General features: G+C 35.1%; 1 protein-coding gene and 1 pseudogene across 1 annotated transcript; one reads left to right on the forward strand and one right to left on the reverse strand.

The window, feature by feature from the left end:
- The window catches only part of LOC108868169, a 63,574-nt pseudogene that overhangs the window by 36,780 nt on the left and 4,357 nt on the right, over window positions 1-22,437 (forward strand).
- On the reverse strand, window positions 2,647-5,421 carry LOC125475196 (vacuolar-processing enzyme-like). The gene is made up of 9 exons (XM_048579680.1): window positions 5,180-5,421; window positions 4,917-5,081; window positions 4,658-4,814; window positions 4,446-4,528; window positions 4,149-4,345; window positions 3,949-3,997; window positions 3,648-3,839; window positions 3,286-3,492; window positions 2,647-3,147 (listed from the first exon to the last, which is right to left on the reverse strand). The coding sequence occupies exons 1-9, from the start codon at window positions 5,366-5,368 to the stop codon at window positions 2,998-3,000; spliced, it is 1,389 nt and encodes a 462-aa protein (XP_048435637.1). The 5' UTR covers window positions 5,369-5,421; the 3' UTR covers window positions 2,647-2,997.

Consider the following 22,437-nt stretch of genomic DNA (forward strand, 5'->3'; position numbering starts at 1 on the left):
CAGACCCATTATCTATTATTCTCCTATTTTTTATTGAGTAGTGTTACGGAGGTTAAATTTGTAGATAAAATTTTGTAAACTAAATTATGTGAGAGTTGATGATTGATTTATTACTTAAGTATTGATAAACTTACTTATTCCAATTAGTGACACATGATTTAATTTGCAAATTTTGTCTACAAATTTAGTTTTCCTAATATTATTCTTTTTATTAGGGTTTTTAATTTTTTTAATTTTTTAAATTAAAAAAAATTTTTTAACCCAAAATGGGTTTTTGACATTATATAATGATGAAAACTTGACTTTGTCCGTCGTAAATTATTTTGGTCATTCTTTGAAATCTCATTAAATTTGTAGGTGAACGACCCATGACTACATTTTAAGAGTATTTTTGTCAGACTAACCCCTTCACTTAACGAGAATATTGATAAAATTTTTGTACGAAATAACCAAAACGATTTACAGTAGACACATTTAGGGACACTTCTATCGATTTTCATTGTCAGAAATCAAAATGCAGAGTTATGTCAATCTCAAGACCTTGAGATTTGATATGTTTTATGAGCATCATTTCGTCTCCAATCTGTTGAGACTGTTAATGATATCGATCCTCTGCTACATAAGTAATTCTTCCTTCTTTAATTAGTTTAATCTTTAATTCACTATTTCATTCGATTCGAGGATTATCTCCTAAGAGCATTTAAATTTGAGTTTCACTTTCAGAATGGTTAATTTGTTGCTTACTCAAATCTTTTATTTTCTTTCAGCTTTAATGTTCTTCTATCTATTATTCAAGCTGGGGATCTTCCAATGCATTGGATAAAGCCAATGCAAAATGTGTTGGGCTGCATGTGAGACATATTGGTTTGCATTGGAGGATACTACTAGTTTCTTGTGGTACAAGCTAAGGAACACTAGGAGGGTAGACCGACGTGGTCACTGCCACCGCCGCCACCAATTTCAAGACAGAAAACAAGACTTCAGTTCGAGTAAAGAAAATGACTTGTGGGATAACTATCATAACTTAAACGTCAGCAGAAAGCGGAAGTCAGTCAGCAGGAGAAGAAAGGATAGGCTGCAGAGCTCTATTTACCCTTCAAGTAGGCATGTTACTCGCAGCCATCGCCATGTCAGGTTAAAGTCCCGGGGAAGGTCTGTTCAGGTTGTGGGCAGGTCTCGAACGGTGAGAAGCTCTAGACGTCTTCAATTTAGCAAGGTGAGAAATGTTTGAAGGCAAGCGAGAACGTCGAAGAGGAGTATTAGATGATTGTCTGTGATTCTGAAATTAGTTTGGAACTAGTATTTTATTTTGATTAGTTGAATTTAAGATTTGACGTTTAATAGAAAATATATGAGATTGGAAATCCTCGCGTACGACGAGACAATGCAGTACCTCCCTCCCATATTACCTTTAACAGAGGATGTTCAATTACCTCATCTTCTTTCAGGTCTGTCCTAAACTGAACTTCCATTTCGCCACTCCTCTGCAAGATTCCCCAATGTTACAAATGGAAGAATTTCGGAAACTAGATAGATTATAAAGCCTGGGAAACCGAACTTCAAACTAAGAATCGCCCAACCAAACATCTTCCCAATACTTATTCTGTCCTCATTTCGCAAAACTGCAAAACTAGAAGTGTCTTTTCCCTCTTGCAATATAATTCCCTTTGCAATCAATAATGTTATTCATACCATGTTTTGTACCACATTTTCATATCACCTTAGGTGGCATTTGATGTGGACAGCTACATCATTTGAATTAATCAGATGTTTAATAAATTTAGTTCATTATTTAATAAACTAATAATTAAGAAAAACTAGTTAATTAGATGATGATTGTGGTATACGAGGAGTCTTTCTCCTTCATTTCCTTGGGTTTTGCAAATTTTTCAAATGATATGGCTATCCACATCAGATGCCACCTAAGGTGGTATAGAAATGTGGTATAAAAAGATGGTATGAATAGCATTACTCTTGCAATAATGCTATTCTTACCATATTTTGTACCACAATTGTATACCACCTTAGGTGGTATCTGATGTGGACAGCCACATCATCTAAATTAATTAGCATTTAATTTCAAAATGTTAATCAACAATTAATAAAAAGATTTTTAATTAAATGATGATTGTGGTATACGATGAGACTTCTTCTGCCACCTAAGATTATTTAAGTGTGTTAATTAATAAAAAGATTGAAATTAAATGATGTAGCTTGTCCAACTCATATGCCACCTAAGATGGTAAAGAAATGTGGTATAAATTTGTAGTAAGAATCATATTACTCTTTTCTTTGCCAAATCCAACATAGGTTTTCTCCTTTTCATGAAAAAACGAAACTGCTGACATATCAATGCAAACTTCAAATTATTTAAGAGAAACGAATGATGAATATTCACAACGATTAAAAAGGATCAAACTTAGTCAACGATGGTATACATAACTAATTTTTTTTTCGCTCTTTAGTTGAATTCTTTTCTCTCAGTAGAGATTTTGCTTCATATGATTAGCCTTGCCAGGCCATTTACGAAAATATTTTGTATTAATTCGTTTTCTTATTAAAGATGGCATTTTGTATGTTAGTTTTGGAAAGGATAGAGATCACCAAAAATAGTGATGACTGCACAGAATTTAAGAAGGGATTGTCGGCTATTGGAGACGGCTACTCCGGCAGCTCATAACACACATATATATGTCATTGATAGGGTTTTGGCATTGCAGTCAGCCTTTATCTCCATTGGAGCTAGCTGACAAAATGCTCACCAACCTGTTCGTACAAAGCTAATCTTAGCCCTTCATTGGAGCTTTTAATCCAAGCCTTACACTTGTAGAAAAACTATCACTTAACTTAAACTGGCCGTTACATTTTCAAAGGAAATAGCCGTTGGCTTTATTAGTCCAGCTGCTGCAATTACTTAAAGATCAACTCCAGAAATAGTTTAGCATCCAACACATCACACATATATGTATTGATCATTTATCTGATCAAAAGGAAGTTCTAGACATTGGGTTTGTTGGCACAAGTTTGATCAGATGCTGCAACCATTTTCTCTGTGGTAATCCCAGCATTGCATATGTTGGCTATAGCTCGCGTGTACTTCATTCCGTATGCAGATAAATGTCCACAGTACTTCTCATAAATATTCATCTGCATGGAAAGAACTCAAAATCATTATCTCAGAGATAAAAGTTGTTGATTTACTTCAAAAAACTGAACAAAGAAGCACAAGCACTTGCGTGTCGTCTGTATCAATTTGATGTATAGAATTACAGGAGATAAACTTACAAAGTTCTTGAAGCAGTCCCAATTATCTACCACAGGTTGCCCCTGTGGCCTAACATTCATTAAAACGTTTGAGCTCTTCTCGTGTCCGAACAAAACCTCCCCTAGTTTCGTTATGCTATAGTCCACGTTTTTCCTATGAGCAATTTCAAGCAGCAGCTGCTTCTGAGCAACCTGTTTCTCTTGAGATCCAGTAGGAGCTTTTTGCAGCTGAAACATATAGAACAAAAAGTACAAATTGTCAAAAACATACGAAAAGTTCTCTGTCCGGACAGTTTGGCATGTACTAATCAATTCATATATGTGTATACATGAAAATTAAACACATTGAAGTTTGCAATTCAGAATAAAAGAAGAGCAGAAACCTTTTGCTGAAAGTAGAGGAGCTTCGTGTCACGTTGGTTAACAGCCCTTGAGATCGAGGGTGAAGAGATATCGCTGGTGGAAGTATGGCTACGATTAGAAAGATCTGCACCCATGTAAGCAAAGAGGAACTCCTGTTTATGACTCATATCTCCGTACTGCATAACATGCGAATTAGTTGTTCTTCTTCGAACCTGTAATTCAATCGACATGGTAACATGGTTATATTATTCTAATTTCACCAACATTAGACATTATGATATCCATAAATATTTTACACACGAGAAACTTTCAAAATATTACCCTTTCATATTGATTCTCCAAAGTTTCTTTATGCAAATCACTTATGTCACTGCTCTCAAATGTGAAAATATGGTCCAAAAGTCACCGAAACAACAAAGCAATTAGTATAGGCATTTGATCAAAAATGAGTTTGAAACTGACAAAATAATGTACTCTGTTAAATTAGAACAGCATTTTCAAAAAGAAAGGCACTGCATTACCAATCCTCCATCCAGGAAATGCTATACAAGTCTCCCAAACAAGTATCAAACTCGTCAGGAAGTGATCGGTCACCAGGACAATATGTTCCATAACTACTCTCTTCTGCATTCGATGCAGTGGTAGCATAAATATTCAGATTACTTGAAAGGAGGCCCTCAAACATGCTCCCTGCCTCGCAAGCTTCAAGGTAAAATACCTATTTTTTTTTTTCCACATAAATGCATCAAAACTCAGAAAATCATCAAAAAAAGAGTTGAAGACTTCAGTAAGACTGTTACTCAAGTGAACATTCTTACCATGCTTTTGTAACCTTTAGAAGCATGCTTCTTCTGTAGTACACGTATGAGATCTTTCGCATAAACATAATCGCTAGGCATCCCTGAACACAATATACTGTTTATATGCAACCCGAAGAACAAAATTTACTGAATTTATGGGACTATATAAGATCACTAAATATATATTTTCAAAGTTAATAAAATTAAAATAAAAAAAAGCTACAAATTACCAAGTAATCCTACAGAACCATGGTCTGCATAATATATGAAAACATGGTCATTCGGACCGCTACTTAGAACCTTGCCACTTCCTCCGGTGAGAGCACTTTTGTCTCCGAGAATAACAGCATAGAGATTGCCTGCGTTAACATGATCTCCTGTATAATCCTGCATCAGAAAAAAAAAATACTTACAGGTAACTAAACAATGTTAAACTAACAAATTAACCAGCTAGAAATTAAAAATCAGACTCAGAAAATTAGTTACGACCTTGGGAACTCCTTTATAAACATCAGGTCCGTTTGGCTTGTTGATGATGACACCTTTTCGAGGATTTTCCGAGTTGTATGCGATATCATCGTACATGAAAACGATGATGTTCTCGTCTTTCAGTCCTCCTTTCTTCAGTATCTGGTACGCATGACATATGTCAGCCTGCATGGAACGACAAGGATTAGCCCTAAATTTTATTACTTGTAACACAATTAACATAAAATGTTACTAATTAATCAAAATTTTGGACAAGCTTAAACCTGGTGCCTGTAGTTGCTGTAACCACTTGATCCTGCAACCAGAACTGCCCATCCTTTTCCCTTATCAGTAGTGGTACGTGAAGAGCCCTTGTTATCTCCATTAATTTCAGGGAAGCAGAAGCTTCCATGAATAGCCAAACTTAACAAAGTAAGAGACAGTAAAACCCCACAATAACCATGATTATCCATGATCTGCAGATTAACCTTGACTAACCAATACCCAAACTCTCAAGTCAAGTACGATTGCATGTTCTTCTAATGAAGGAGTCAATTTATAGATGTCTTACGGTTGAAATGAATGGTTCAGATTAAATCCCCCCTACGTGCTCGAGAAGGAAATGCATGTCTAAAATCTTCTGAGAAATAATTGTTTCAAACTTCATCAACCCACTCAACTCTTCATCATCAACTGTGATCCTAGACGTACGTGGCCCACCATATCATGGATTAATTCTAACATATATAATGAAAAACGCCAGCTATCATATAGTGTAAAAGAAAATGAAAATAGATATTAGTTTATTACAGTATAGTTTAATGGTATTTCTCTCTATTTTAAATATGAAGTCTATGTTTGATTCTTCAAAATGACAAGCTTAGTATTGTGGTTTAGTGGTATTCCTCTTCACTTGTAAGTGCATGGTAGGTCATAGGTTTCGCCTCCCTGGAATTCGATACCAAATTATGATTGACTTATATTATGACTTATCCAAAATTTCAACCCGCAGTATTGTTGTATATGAGAATTTGTGTCCACTTATAAATGAGAGGTTTTACGTTCGACTTCGTAGATTTGGTGAGTTTAACATCAAATTATTTTGACTGACACATATTGTTCTAAAAATTCCCACCAAAGTGCTAGGCGGCTGGACATAACCCCGATTAGTACTTAGGCATTTGAAAATTAAGAAAGTGCGCCTAAACCTGCTTAGGCTTCCACCTAGCCTACCTAGCACTCCTAAACCCACCTCTATCGTGACTCTCAAGAGACTTGTTGAATACTTGAATGAACACTCATTATATGCTTGTTCTCCATATTTTCAATATGGTTGTCTATTACTTTATATGCTATATGTCATATTATTTATCAATTTATGTATCCCATTACAATTTTGAGTTTTTTAAAGTATAAATTGGCACTTGTTTATACAATATATCATAAATTTACTTAAATCCGTTTAATATGCCTAAGCCCCCGCCTAGCCGTTTAGGCAGTAGGCCCCAGTCCGCCGCCCGACTGGTAGGTAAAGTCTTTTAGAACCAATGTAACTTAGCCAAATTTCCCATTCATAATGTTTAATACAATGTCCTAAGATTGATTTGAGCTCATTGCCTTAGAGGTTAAGATTTTGGGTTTGGATATTTTAATAGAAAAACTCATGAAAATGACTTGAAAACTTTGAGCTTTAACGATAAGAACAAAATAAAAGGTAATGTGAATGGTACCAAGATTGACTTTTTAGTGTAAAAATGTGATTTTCATTAAAGTGAATAGTATCATAAACTTTTCGTTAAAGTTCTATATTTTAATATGGTATAATTACCGCTCAGCACAAGTCATCTATTCAAAAATTTTGGTCATCCAAAAAGGAGGTCATGGCTTCTATTTTCACATTGGAATTAGTAGCTATGACTGATGAATTAAATGATGTAGTGGCATTTCTCACATAATTGCTGTGTGACACGCATGAAAAATTGCTATGTAAAGGATGGATTTGGATCCTCCCCTGAGCCTAAGAAGAGGATTCTCCTGACTAAGACACGTGGACCGTTAGATTTTTATCTAACGGCTACAAACAGAGGGATCCCTTTAAAATTATAATAATTATAACCGTTGGATAAAAATTCAACGATTCATGTGCCTTGGTTAGGAGGATCCTCTCCTTGGGCTCAGAAGAGAATCCAAATCCTTTAAGGACATCCTTTAATTTGATGTGCATAACCACCTTATATGAATGGTGATTATTCGATTTCAAAATTCTAGCTTTTAATGAATATTTGTAGTGTCACTCATTATTGCTGTTTGGTGATATTTCTTTTTATTTGTAAATAAGAGATCTTAAATTCAAATATCTTAGCTGACGAATTCAATAATAAGCTACATAGCTGAAATCATCTCTCTCTTTAGTGTAAATATATTGATATACTAAAAGCAAATACTTGTATCGAACCAAATTAATGACTCACATAATTATTTGCACTACATGTGATGTTTATTTTATTTGACCAAATAGTGGAGTGGACTTGTCTCCGAGGTCATGCGACCACAGCTTTCCATATATATGTAGTCTATCAAAAAGTTATATGACCTAATAATTTGTATGGTGTGGCATGTTTATTTTATTTTCCCATCTAGAAGAACAGTTGTGCTAGGAAATAAATGTACAATTTATTTTTTGATACAAGTTATATTTTACTTTAAATTAATTTAAAGTTTGGGGATGAAAATTCAAATTTCGGCGGGTGCTCACGTTGGGGTGAGTCAACATCTAAGTTAAAATAGAATTGTGATTTATTTTTCTTTTCTTGGAAGACTTCCATTTGTACAAAGGTTAGGATTTTATTTTTTGTTATAAAATAGATTAAAAATGTTTTCTTCTTACTCAACAAAGATGGTATCTCGATAAATTCATCCCTCGACAGAGACAATAATGCATAACAATGTTTAGGCTCTATATTTTAACAGTACAAGCGGGAGCTCATTTACTCTAACCAATGTAGTTAAACTTACGGTTCCATATGTACTATACAATTAGGACTTGGTAGGACATAAACAAGGGATTCCTTATCTATAGAGATGTACAATTAAGAAAGTTGATTAAAATATATATGCATGTCAAAAACCTCTATAGAGATGTACAATTAAGAAAGTTGATTAAAATATATATGCATGTCAAAAACCTCTGACGAATAATTTTTTTCAAACTTTATCAACCCACTCAACACGAACAATACTTAGCTACTCAAAGATGAGTAGGAACTTCTACTTAAAATTCCTCAAAATTGTTCATTGCCAATTTATAGAACTTTGTGTTTATAATCAGAACGTTCATATTATAAATCACCCTATAAAGATCATCTCTGCAAAAAATCAATTAAAATTAAGTTCGTTTAATCATCAAACTATTTAAAAACAAATGAACGGTATTGGTAAAAGCATTATGAACCGTCTATGTATTTGCTACAATAGATTGCCTAAACGACCTTAATTTTAATTTATTTTTGCTGAGATGATTTTTACAGTGTGATTCACAGTATGAACGGTTCTGATCATAAGTACAAAACTCTGTGTTTAAAATACTAAGAGTTTTGAGTATGAATTCCTACTCATCTTGAAGTAGCCAAGTATTGTTCACTAAACACGTCATCATCAACTTTGTGATCCTAGGCGTACGTGGCCCACTTATCATGGATTAATTCTAACAAATATAATGAAATACTACAACCATCCATTAGGGAAAAGGATCCTCTCCAGATTCCTTCCACCAAATCCACCAGGATTCCTACTCTTTAAAAGTTATAATAACTTTAATTGTTTGATCAAATTTCAAGGGTCTGGATTAGTGGATTTGGTGGAAGGGAGAGATGATCCCTTTCCTCCATTAGGGACAACGATTTTTCATTTGTCAACCTCATATAGTGTAAAAGATAATGAAAATTAGTTTATTACAGTATAGTTTACTGGTATTTTTCTATATTTTAAATATAAGGTTTATGTTTGATTCTTCAAAATGATAAGCTTAGCATTACAATCTAGTGTTATTTCTCTTCACTTATAAGTGCATGGTAGGTCATAGGTTTCAACTCCCTTGAATTTGATACCAAAATATGGTTGATTCATCGTATGACTTATCCAAAATTTCAGCCCACAATATCGTTGTATATGAAAAACTTGTCTTTACTTATAAGTGAGTGGTCTTACATTCGACTTCGTAGATCTAGTAAGTTTAACATCAAATTATTTTGACTAACACATTGTGTAACTTGGCCAAATTTTCCATTCCTTAATGTTTAATACAATGTCCTACTTAGATTGATTTGAGCTAATTGCCTAAAAAAAGATTTTGGGTTTGGATATTTTACTATGGTATAATTGCCTCTCAGCACAAGTCATCCATACAAGGATCATCCAATAAAATTCTTGGTCATCCAAAAAGGGGGTCATGGTTTTGGACTATAGATCTTCTATTTTCACATTGGAATTAGTAGCTATAACTGAGGAATTAAATCATGCAAATTTGGATAAATTTCTTCCGTTCAATTGAATACATTGCTGATTATGTACTGGCATTTCTCACAGAATTGCTGTGTGACACCCATGAAAAATTGCTATGGAAAGGACATCCTTTAATTTGATGTGCACAGCCACCTTACATCAATGGTTGTTATTAGAATTCAAAATTCTTGTTTTTAAAGAATACTTGTATCATCTCTCAGTTTTATGGTCTGATGGTATTCATCTTCACGAGATTTGAGCTAATTGGTAACGAAATCTCGTGGATGGCGAATTCGATACCAAATTAGGCTGCCTGTTATGTGACTTAGCCGAACTCCTCTCAAACCAACAAAAATTTACTTGTATTGAACCAAATTAATGGCTCACATAATTATTTCAACGTTGAACATGTAATGTTTATTTTATTTGACCAACAATGGAGTGGGCTTATCTTCGATATCATGCACCATAGTCTTCCATATATATGTAGTCTACCAAAAAATTATATGACCTAGTAATTTGTACGGTGTGACGTTTAATTTATTTTCCCTTCTAGAAGAACAGCTGTGCTAGGAAATAAATGCAACCATTTTTTTTTTTGATACAAGTTATATTTTATTTTATAATTTTTTTATTAGCACCTCATGTATTGTTTTTTTTTTATATACAATTTATATTTTATTTTATAATTATTTTTATTAGCACCTTATGTATTGTGAAAGGAGCTTTATTAAAATTTATTATTAAATGAATTATATACCATATGAAATGACTATTTAGACCCATCAAGTTTTAATAATGAAAATAAAGATAATGAATGCACTCCATATCACTTTCAACGTGTAACCCAAATTTCATGAAAGCAAATTGTTGTTGTGGAGGTGGATTTTGGCAGTGAAATATGAGCAGTGGATTTATAGTAAATCAATTTTAGGTGACGGAAGTCAAAGAATTCTTAAACTAGAATATATTATTTTTAGTGGGTATTGGCCTAGTCCTTCCTCCCGCACTTATTTTACTCTTCCTTTTTTCTTCAATTTTGTTAGGGTCAAATTATGTTTTTACATTTTCATTATTTATTGATTTAAAACATATTTTTCTTAACGGATAATGAGTCGGATCATATTCCTTGATAACATTAACAGACCGGTTTCAGGTCGGGTCATATTATCCGTTTACTTTAACGGGTGTTACACGATACAACCCATTAAGATATTGGGTATGTCACGAAAACGACATGAACACGAAAAACACTACACTAATGCCAGGTCTAGTTTCTGGGTGCAACGGTCCTTTCTCCTTCGGAAGAGGGTTGGTGCCTCGCACACCACTGTTGACGAAGAGCTAATCTCGCCTAATCCGTCTCTTCAAAAATTATAAAAACAAAAAACAAAAAAAAAACGCGTAACCCAAATTATTTTCCAGGCTCTCAAAGGTTGGATGATGACCAAACCCCACCTGTAGAATGGGAGAAGTAAAGGAACTTAAAAACCGGTCGCCATTCAAAAGAAAGAGTAGTAAAGAGTGAACTTTTCAAAGTTTTGAGGCCCAATTGTGAGACCCAGAAGAATGCACGCACTCTCCATATGTCATGGTAATCGGCCTTAACATGCTTTGTGTGAGCATAAAACACCGAATTGAAATCCATATTGGTGGTGCTAATTATAAGGTTGCCACAAAGTAACAAGGTAGAAGTAGGACTGTAGGAGTAACTTCCAACCCATTAAGTAAATGAGAAATCCAAGCGTCAACACACAACCGAGCAAGAGAATGGTACTTAGCCTCACAAGAACATCGATAAAAGAATGGGTTGTTTTTTAGCACTCCAAGTTATATGGTTGAGACCAAGAAACATACAAAATAAATAGTCAATTGATGAGTGTTGGAACAAACAGTCAATTAGCATAGGAGAAATCCAAATATGATGGAGACCAACAAATAGCGAAATATAGACATAAAAACAACCAAATTTGAAGAATGAGGAGCACTTAATAACTGAAAAAAAAAGAGGGCTTTTAGATCCAGTCCAAAAACATAGATGGTTTTTAGGAGTGAGTTCAATTACCTAATTATATGTATTTATTTTTTTAATGCTCATTTTATATTTTCTAAAAATATTAAAAATCAATTAAAATCTTCTAATATCATGAATTTTCAACCCCAAAAAATATAATTAATATCTTATAACAAAAAAAAAATATATTGACATAAATCTATCTGCAAATCATTCTACCCTAACTCAAGTAATAAATATATGAATGTATATCATACCTATAAGTAAGATATGAAACTTAACTAAAAGGTAGAAAAAAACATAATATATTTACAAGTAAGACACATGAATCTTACTTGATTATAAAAAAGAATCTATCACATAGGTATATAAATATAATTAACCTGTGATATAGGTTGATTATAAAAATAAAAAATAAAATCTATAAATGGGGTTTAAAAAGGGATAAAGAACAAGAAAGAACAAAAAATAAATAAATAAATAATCAAAGAGATAATTAGGAAGAAATTTGATTTTTATAATAAATCTTATCATTTAAGAGATAATTATTGATAATAAAATAATAAGATTTAAGGAATTGGACTTATTTTAATAAATTGGACTATTCCTACTATTGGCTCAAAAAATTGGACCTATATCAAGTTTCCCCAAAAAATAATTATGATGCGACACTCTGGTTGGACGAGAAAATTTAAGATTATTAAGAAATTTTAAAATGATGGAAATTGGAATGACAGAACTTTGTTTTCTAGAATTTGTATATTTTCTTATTTGGTTAACCTAAAAGAACAATTGAATTCGAATACGGAATTTATTTTTTAAAACTCTCACTTATAGAAATTTGGAAATGACACCTATTTACATAGAATTTAAACTTGGGAATTGGTAGTCCCAAATTCCAAGCTTTTTTTACCTGTGGAAATTCTAAATTTCTATATGTTTATGAATCCAAACAAGGGAATTAGTGCATGTCAATTTAAAAAATCTACTTTTGCCAAAATTTCAAGTTCATTTCCCTTATCCAAACATAGTGTAAAAGAAATCTCGACTTTAATGAAGGTGTGATAGTGAAGAAAGCCAACAAGTTATCTGTACTCCATGACATCATAAATGTAACTCTCCCTCAAAGAGGACAGTAAATTGGAGGTATGAAAACCAAGCTTTTTTAGTTGGCTAATTTTCTAGAGTGTATACAATACAAGTTTGTAATGGTTCGCCTTAATTTCCATATAGTCCTTAGTTTCTTATGCACTCATTTAGGGAATGACTCTTTAAGTGACTGAATTATTTTAGGCGTGGGAGATCAATTCATTTAGTTATTGACTTACTGTAGGAGTGTTTGACCTAGTTAATTAAGGATATTTTTTAGAGAAAAATCTGTTTTGATTTGGCCTAGGAATTAGGCGACGAAACTCAAATAACAAGGTCTGCATCTTTCGTTAAACACCTTTTGCATAACCCTAATATTCAATATTGCATCTGTGAGACAAAGGAGAGTTTTAACATATGTTAGGTTTTGAGAGCAACTAGGTGAAAGTTTTCTAAACTTAGCATTCATTCACACATCATCATCTCTTCGTGAAAAAGCTGTTTTCCCTCGCACTCGTGCAAATCTGTGTTTCGTAGCTTTGCTTTCGAACTGCTACTTGTGTTGTTTGTTCTTACTGTTTTACAGTAGGATTGAAACTACTGTCAGCACTGGGTCTCGATCCATCAAATTAGCAATTTCAGGGTACAAACTAGAAAACTACATGGCTTACAATCTGACATATTGTGGTACTTGAGAAGGTACTGGTATACTTGGTTTGTGAAGGACGAAGTCCAACATCGATAGAGGACCTAGAGGTCGGGCCGAACCAAGATAAAAGAGTTCGAACTCATTGCCACATGTAATAGTTACTAAGAAAATAAGATAGGGTTGATTGCTAGTCGAAACACGTAGCATCAAAATACAATATAAGAACCATAATACCAGAAGACAAGCAAAAGATAGAATCCTGATTCATAATACCAGAAGACAAGCAAAAGATATAATCCTGATACACTAAAACCAAGCTCAAACAGTTTGCTCAATACCATAAATAGCTTTGTGCAGTTGGCAATCTCGAGGAAAGTGACATATGAGCAGAATCAACAAAAGAAGTTATTTTCGCACATCTTTTTTAGATTCTCAGATTCTCACATATCCCTGTTTATTTATGGTAATCAGATTGAATAAATCGAACAAAATCAGCAACCACGATTAAAAAGGGTTTGTATAAAAAGTTAAAAACAATGTGTGAAAATCACTTCTCATCAACAAATCCTGGGATGGTCGAGTAAAAACATTAGTGCTCACATATTCATGAAGAAAAGCATTCCCACATCAGTTGACGGATAAGTCAACCAAATTGTGCAGTCGACAACTTTGACTAAGGTGAATAGAATCAACAAATCCATGAGGTTGAGACATGAAAACAGCAGTAGTGCCACTACCACATATCCAAGAAGAAAATCATTCTTCACATTTAGTTGACGACGAGGTCAACCATAGGAAATAATAGTGGGCTTGACTCCAAAGCCCAACTGAAAGTTGTTAAATCAATTTCGAGAGATGCTAATAAAATCTCGTATGCCATCATTGAAAAAAAAAAAATTATGCTATCTGGGCTCCTCAAGACTTCCTCTTCAATTCACTTAATCGCCGATTCATAAAATTTCACGTTAATCATTCATATTATAATTCTGTACATAAAAATTACCAATGCAAAAACTTAATCAAAACAAAGATCATTTTAGAAATAAATAGACGGTTCTCGTCAGTTTTATAAAATCCATCCATCTATTTTAAAATGGTTTGATGACTAAACTATTTCATATTTTATTTATTTTTTGCACATGTGATCCTTACAAATTACTTTCTAATATGAACGATTCCGATCATTATCATAATGACACATCCCCGACCGGAGTCGAGGCATGTTGGCCGACACCTGAAGGTGATGTAGCCAAAAGGAAGGTGATGCATAAAAATATGGATAAATTTAAACCAAATTAGCATTTATTTAAGCTAATAAAGAGAGTGCACAGTAGTGGGAAGAACCCATAAAACATAAGTAGTCAGAGCATAGATGACAGTAAGACCTAAGTAGAGTAGTCGAATCTAGTTAAGGTACTTATTACACAACCGGAAATAAGCTCCTAGATTTATTTATGAAGATGTCAGAACCGCCATAAACCCCTTGTACGCCACAAAGAATTCAGCTAACTAGGTCCTGGAGGGGCGAAAAACAGAAGGGTGAGTGGGCAAAAACAAAGGTTTATAAAATACAGTTATTGTCTGAACATACTAACCCCTAGCCGTCCCCTAGCCGTAAAACAATTATAGTTTCTAGAAAATCATACTACGTATAAGTATGATATCAAATGTAAATCAACAATAATTCTAGAAATACACAAATCATGATATCTCAACCGTGGCATAAAAAAAATCTAGTGCTCATCAATCTATGCTAACACACGAGTTCATGTAGAGGGATTCTAACATGACCAGGACTGGGTGTAATCATAATATACACTCTGGTACTACAATCACGTGAAGATTGACGCTAGGCGCATCACATACGAGTCCTAGTTGCCTATTGCAACCTATGATAGGACTAGCACCTACAATGGATCCAAGGTGAGCGTGCGTTGCAATTTGAACATACATGTGAAGCCTAGCCCTAGCCCGGGCGAGTACTACACCGATGCAAGCATGCATGATGATCAAGTATAATGTATATGAACATGCATGACAATTTATAAATCTCAACAATATAATAGCATTTTTTAAATTAAATAAAACATGGCATGATAGGCATAATATCAATCTAAAAGCATTTTTGGAAACTATAAAACTTTATATATATATATATATATATATAAATGCCCACTTAGTGATACGTAGTCGGATAGTAGCATCCTAGCCTTGTTTGTCCTTGTACCTCCTCGGGATAATTCTCTCCTATATGTGAAACAACTATAGTAATTAATTAATTAGGACATACACCAAAAGGCTAGGAAAATCCCCCATAGTTTTGCTCAAACGGAGGGTTTAAATATATGAAAACATTCTAGTCGACGTCACGGACCCGTATACGTTGACCACGCGCCGCCACAAGGTCTCACGCGCCGCCAGGTCGCAGCCATACGTGTGCCCATGCGCAAGCCACGTGCACCCACATGTAGGCCACTTACGCCCACGAGCAAGCCACGCGTGCCCACGAGCAGGTCACGCTTGCCCACACGTTGGTAGATCCCCAGGGAATATTCCGTCAGATTTGATAAAATGTTCCATTAAATTTAACGGCGTTACCTTAACAGCGTTAGAATATTTCGTTAACTTTAATAGATTATTCTCCTTCTTTTCCATTTGTCCTCCGCCGTCATTTGGTTTGCTAGATTTTGGAAAATTTTGCCGAGATTTTGTAAAAACTTTAAAACTCCATGTCTTTGTCATTTCTCAACCATTTTCGACGTAGTTGATATGGAAATGAAGCTTGGGAAGAGAAGAACAAGATTGTACCTTTTGAAAGTCCAAAAGGTGGACGGAAATGGACTGAAAATAGCTCGAAAGTCTCGGACCAACTCCAACTTCCCAAAGCCGCGTGTTTACACGTTGGCTCGACTTCAAACTTAGGTTAGGGACTCCAGGGAGTTGCGTAGTTACATCTAAACATTCCAAAACCTTGCAACTTGAATGGAAAGTCGCTAGAGAACCACCTGAGTCGGAGCTTCGAGTTGCTCCGAGTTGGAAGCTCAAAACTCGATCATTTTTTAATTAGTTCATATGGATAGACTCGTGGGAATGAGAGGATCACGATGGTGGTGATTTGAGGTCTGATCCGTGAGGTTTGATGATGGTTCTTAGTTGTTGAAGAGAGAAAGGAGACTCGGTGTGAGGGAGAGAAGAAGAAGATAGAGAGAGAGAGAGAGGGAAGACTTCTGATTGGACAAAAATGAGGTCTCTGATTGGGTGAGAAGAAATGGGGCAAAAGCTGATTGGTGGTGAGGTATGGTCACGTGACAAATTTTTAAAGAGAAAAAGTGATAAGATTTGGTACAATATAAAAATACATAATCCGGCTCACCTTATCAAAAACAGTATTCCCAACTCTAAATAATTAGCACACGCGTGTACAATTTTACCCGTTGTTAACGTACTTTAACTAAGCGCAACTTCTTTGTTACAAATCTAATTCAGGTCTAACTCACACTCACGCATTCGTAACAACAAGTACTATTGAATTACGAAAATAGGAAAAATATATAAAAGCCGAATAACTGCCGAATAACTACGTCAACTTCAGGTTCCATTTTGCCAACAAGGGCATAATCGTCATTTTACACACTCGGGAAGGAAATTACATGGAAAATTAGGGACTGGTCGTCACACATAAAGTTCCGTCGATCAAACACGTAGTAAATTGGGGAAGAAATCCTTCTTATTCGTTAAAGAGTCAAGTTAATAGATAATACTTGGGAATTCACTAGTTTAATTTCTATTTATTAAGGAATGACATTACTAAATACTGGTCAGACAAGGGAAACTCTCTTAATTAAGACCCGTTGTATCACAAAAAGGTAATATTACAAAGATCAATTTTTTATACCAAATTTTATAAGCCATATAACGTGATTGTTAATGATTAGATTTACTTAAGTATTGATTAACATCTTATTTTTGTTGTGACACATTATGTAGTTTACAAATTCAATCTAAAAATTTGAGCTACTTAACACTACTCGTCGTGAAAATAAGAGAAATTGATAATCGTGTCGTACCCCAATACAAGCATGATGAAATCAACTTGACTTAGAGTTTGAGTGACCACAGGTTCATCCACACCCAAAGCCAAAGGTTCTTCCATCATTGCATTTTTGTACGATACGGTAATGCTAAGGAAATTAAATATGTAGACTAAATTTTATAAACTAAATGATATGAAAGTTGATGATTGGATTATTATTTAAGTGTTGATTAACGTGCTTATTTTTTATTAGTAACACATCATTTAGGTTGCAAATTTAAGTCTCGTTTGGAAGTTATTTTCAAATGACTAAATCGCTTTTGATAGTGTCTTTTTAAAACCAATTCTTAGTAAGTAAAAGTGCAAGTGAATCCTGAAAAAAAGTACTTGAAGTGCTTTTTGCAAGAAGCACTTTAAGTGCTTTTGGAACCCAAAAACACTTTCACCAAAACCCCCTTCAATTATTTTAAAGGCATTTCTAAACAAGTTCTTAGTCTACAAATTTAGTCTAACTAGCATTACTCAAAAAATTAGTTTACCTAACATTCAAGAAAATAAGAGAGACTAATAATTGTGTCACGCCCCTGTACACCCAAGATGAAATCAACTTGACTTTAGAGTTTGAGTGACCACAAGTCCATCCACACCCAAAGCCAAAGGTTCTCCCATCATTGCATTTTTGCACAATACGGTAATGCTAAAGGAGATTAAATATATAGACTAAATTTTATAAACTAAATAACATGAAAGTTGATGATTGAATTATTACTTAAGTGTTGATTAACGTGCTTTTTTTAATTATTGGTGACACATCTTTTAGCAACTTTAGGGCTCGTTTGTAAATACTTTTAAAATGACTGAAATCGCTTTTGATAAAAGTGTTTTTTGAACCAATTCTTAGTAAAAATTCAAGTGAATCCTAAAAAAGTACTTGAAGTGCTTCTTATAAAAAGCACAAAACTGGTGCTTTTTGCAGGAAGCAATTTAAGTGCTTTTGAAACCCAAAAACCTCTTCAATTATTTTAAAAGCATTTTTAAATGAGCTCTTAGTCTACATATTTAGTCTAACTAGCTTACTCAAAAAATTAGTCTACCTAGCATTCATAAAAATAAGAGAGACTAATAACTATGTCACACCCCTGTACACACAAGATGAAATTGACTTTAGAGTTTGAGTGACCGCATGTCCATCCACACCCAAAGCCGAAGGTTCTCCCATCATTGCATTTTTGCACGATACACTAATGCTAGAGATTAAATATGTAGTCTAAATATTATAAACTAAATGACATGAAAGTTGATGATTGAATTATTACTTAAGTGTTGATTAACGTGCTTATTTTTTATTAGTGACACATCATTTAGTTTGCAAATTTAGAACTCTTTTGGAAGTGGTTTTAAAATGACTGAAATCGCTTTTGAAGAGAGTTTTTTTTTTAAACCAATTCTTAGTAAAAGTGCAAGTGATCTGCAAGAAGCACATAAATGGTGAATCTTACAAGACGCACATAACTGGTGTTTCTTGCATAAAACACTTTAAGTGCTTTTAGAACCTAAAAACACTTTCACCAAAAACTCATTCAATTATTTTAAAAACATTTCTAAACAAGCTCTTAGTCTACAATTTTAATCTAACTAACATTACTAAAAAAAATTAATCTACTTTACATTATTCGTCATGAAAATAAAAGAGATTGATAACCGTGTGGCACCATTTCACACAGAAGATGAAATCAACTTGACGTTAGTGTTTGAGTGACCACGAGTCCATCCACATCCGTAGCCAAAGGTTCTCCCATCATTGCACTTTTGCACGATACGGTTTTCCAAAAATGTCCATCGGGGATATTCCCCCAACCAACAACAATTGGTCCCCCCAAATCCCTACCAGCAAACCGGCGGGTGCCTGTCAAATGAAAATCAAAATCCCCCCGGATGGAACCTGCAAAATCCGGTAGCCAGTCTAATAAGGTCCTGTTTATGAAGAAAATAGACCAGCCACCCAGAAGAGTTTGAGACTGACAGTGAGTCTGTGAGAGTTCGAGGGTTTGGTGATTATTCAGCGGTTGGAGATATGGCTGGAGTTGGAGTTGGAGTTGCAGAAAGAGAAGGTGTTACTCTGCAGGAGCTAAAGAAGAAAATGGCTGAGTTTTCAAGGGAAAGAGACTAGGATCAGTTTCATAGCCTAGAAATCTGCTTTTGGCTCTAGTAATTTGTACAACTTCAAAACCCTAACATCAATTCAGTACCCATTTGTGAAATCTTAGTAAAACTTGCTTACATCCATCGTTTCTGCTTCTATGATTGTTTGTCCACATACCCATTATCTATTATTCTCCTATTTTTTATTGAGTAATGTTAGGAAGATTAAATTTATAGGCAAAATTTTGTAAACTAAATGATATGTGAGTTGATGATTGAATTGTTACTTAAGCGTTAATAAACTTGTTCATTCTTGTTAGTGACACATCATTTAATTTGTAAATTTAGTCTTCCTAGTATTATCCATTTTTATTAATTTTATATTTATCCAAAATGGTCTCTGACATTGCATAATGGTAATGAAACCCTGATTTTGTCCACTGTAAATTACTTTGGTAAGTCTATGAAAAATCTTATTAAATTGTCAGGTGAACAACCTTTGACCACCTTTTTAAGAGTATTTTTGTCAAACCTTGTTATTATTGTTATTGATTTTTACTTTGGGTAGGATTTTTTGTTTGATTCTTGACATAGATACAAAAATCTCTCTTTTCTTGGTAATATTTGACATCAGTACTCTGCGTTTGTTTAAGTTTGAAAATATAATACTGAATTAATCAAGGAAATAGTAAGATCTAGTTTCTGTTCTCCAACTATACAGGAAATGATACGGATAGAAAATGTAGAAACTTTCAATTATCTTCTTGGATTTATAATTCTGGGTTTTGGTTGTTGAGTTTATATTTTCTCAGATGTTTGGTTCCCATCAATGAATTGTAACTGCAGAAAATGGAAGAACCAAAAGGGAAAAAGAAGAAAGAAGACATGTGTACAACTGATTGAATAGCTTGTCTATCACTGTTTGTTTTTTATCATTGTTCTTTTTCATATGTGAACTCAACTACAAGAAGGGAAGAAGACCCCAAACAGAGTTGGATCAAAAGGTTATAGTAAATATAAAGATAAATGTACTGGTCATCCAATATTAATTTTAGAACAACTCCAAGTATGCATCTTGGTAAATGAGTGCCTATATTCGGGAGAAACTTTCCTACACCTCGGTACAGCACTGTGCATTGAGACAGTAACGAGATGCCTTGTGGGACATTTAAAACACACGGTATCATATTATTCATTCAAGATTAGACTGTGATCCAGATGTCGATAAGTCAATCTCTGTCTATAGATTCTACACACAGTTAAAGATGTAGAAAAGGAGAGACCAGCAGAGAGAGCAGCGGAAAGAAAATGAGTGCAGGAAGTCATAAGTCTGTAATTCAGAGAATAGCTTAAATGATTATCTGCTATATCAATTGGTACATATATAAGTATATACATCATTGACTTTTGTATAACAATTACAGGTAAGTAATTATACAATTAATGTAATACAATCAGCAAGTTTAATATGATGAAGAAGATCTTGGCTGAGTGGAGACAATTGAGGGATTGTTGTCTGGTTGACTTGCAACATTCTTCTGCAGATTTGGTGGAGTTATTTGTGGCTGTGATAATTTTCTTGTCATCCCCCCTCAAGCGAAATGGAACGAAGTAAAGATTGAGCTTGAAAGTAAGAAAAGAGAACCGTTTGCGAGAAAAGCCTTTGGTGAAGACGTCGGCAATCTGATTGTGAGAGGAGATGTGACGAGTTTGAAGAACGCCTTGAGCAAGTAATTCACGAACAAAGTGGTAGTCAATTTCGACGTGACGAGTACGAGCATGGAAGACGGGATTGGCAGCCATATGTAGGGCTGAAATATTATCAACAAGAATGCAAGGTGGAGTGCGTATGGGAATGCCTAGCTCACGAAAAAGATAACGAGACCATCGTATTTCAGCCGCAGTGGTAGCGAGAGCGAGAGCACGGTATTCCGCTTTGGAGCTAGAACGGGACACTGTAGTTTGCTTCTTAGCGGTCCAAGTAAGAAGATTGGGACCCAGAAAAATGCAAGGACCGCTGATGGACCTACGATCATCAACAAAACCGGCATAATGGGCGTCGGAAAAACCTCGAAGAGAGTAGTCTTGAGAGGAGCGAAAGAGTATGCCTTGCTCAACAGTTCCCTTGATATAACGGTAAATGCGCTTAAACGCTTGAAGATGAGTGGACTTAGGATTATGCATGAAATAACATACTTGATTGACTGCATAAGCGATGTCAGGACAAGACAAAGTTAACTACTGAAGGCCACCAACCATACTTCGATAAGACTCAGGATCAAAAACGGGATCGCCATCATATGCGGACAAGCGGGTGGAGGAAAGAAATGGAGTAGGACTTGGCTTGCACATGTCCATCTTGAACTTCTTCAGCAAGTCAGAAGCATAATGAGTCTAAGATAGAGAGAAGATGACTTCTTGTTCGTGTGACCTCCATGCCAAGAAAAAAATGAAGATCCCCTAACTTGCGGCTAGCAAAAGTGGCGCACAACAAATCAATAAACATGTGAATAGCAACTGAATTAGATCTTGTGACAATCAAGTCATCAACACAAACGAGAACATACAACGAATATGTAGATGAGTGATTAATAAATAAAGGCGCATCAGATTTGCTGTGAGAAAATCCTTGTTCGCATAGGAAAGCATTAAGTCGTTGGAACCAAGCTCGGGGGGCTTGTTTCAAGCCATAAGAGCAGCTCCAGCGGGAGCTCCTGCTCGAGGGACAGGCTCCGGAACAGGGCTGGATTGCCCGAGGGAGGAAGTCCAGCGTTGGCTGGCAAGGGAGCCCGAGCAGGCTCGAGTGCTAGGCCCGTCGATTCGTGCCAGCCCGAGCGCCCGAAGGCAATCTGACGTGGGCTGACGTCAGGACGACGTCTCCACGCTTTTTGAGGGCCACAGAGGTTGCTGCTGCTGTTCGGGGCAGCCATGGCACTGGTGAGCCTGAGCTTGCTTCAAGGCGGCCATGAGAGCATTAGAGATGGGGGGCTCTATGCCGGGACTCATGTTTTGGGCAATGGGCAACCGCTCCAGAGCCACACTGAAGCAGAGCTCTAGAGCTCGGCACTGCAGAGGGTGGGAGGAATTGGGGTGAGATTGGATGCATGCTTGGCGG

Source organism: the organism of the source record quoted next, unplaced genomic scaffold (genome assembly GCF_019419815.1).
Source record: "Pyrus x bretschneideri cultivar Hongxiangsu unplaced genomic scaffold, Pyrus_bretschneideri_v1 Contig14, whole genome shotgun sequence".
In the NCBI taxonomy this organism is placed as follows: Eukaryota; Viridiplantae; Streptophyta; class Magnoliopsida; order Rosales; family Rosaceae; genus Pyrus; species Pyrus x bretschneideri.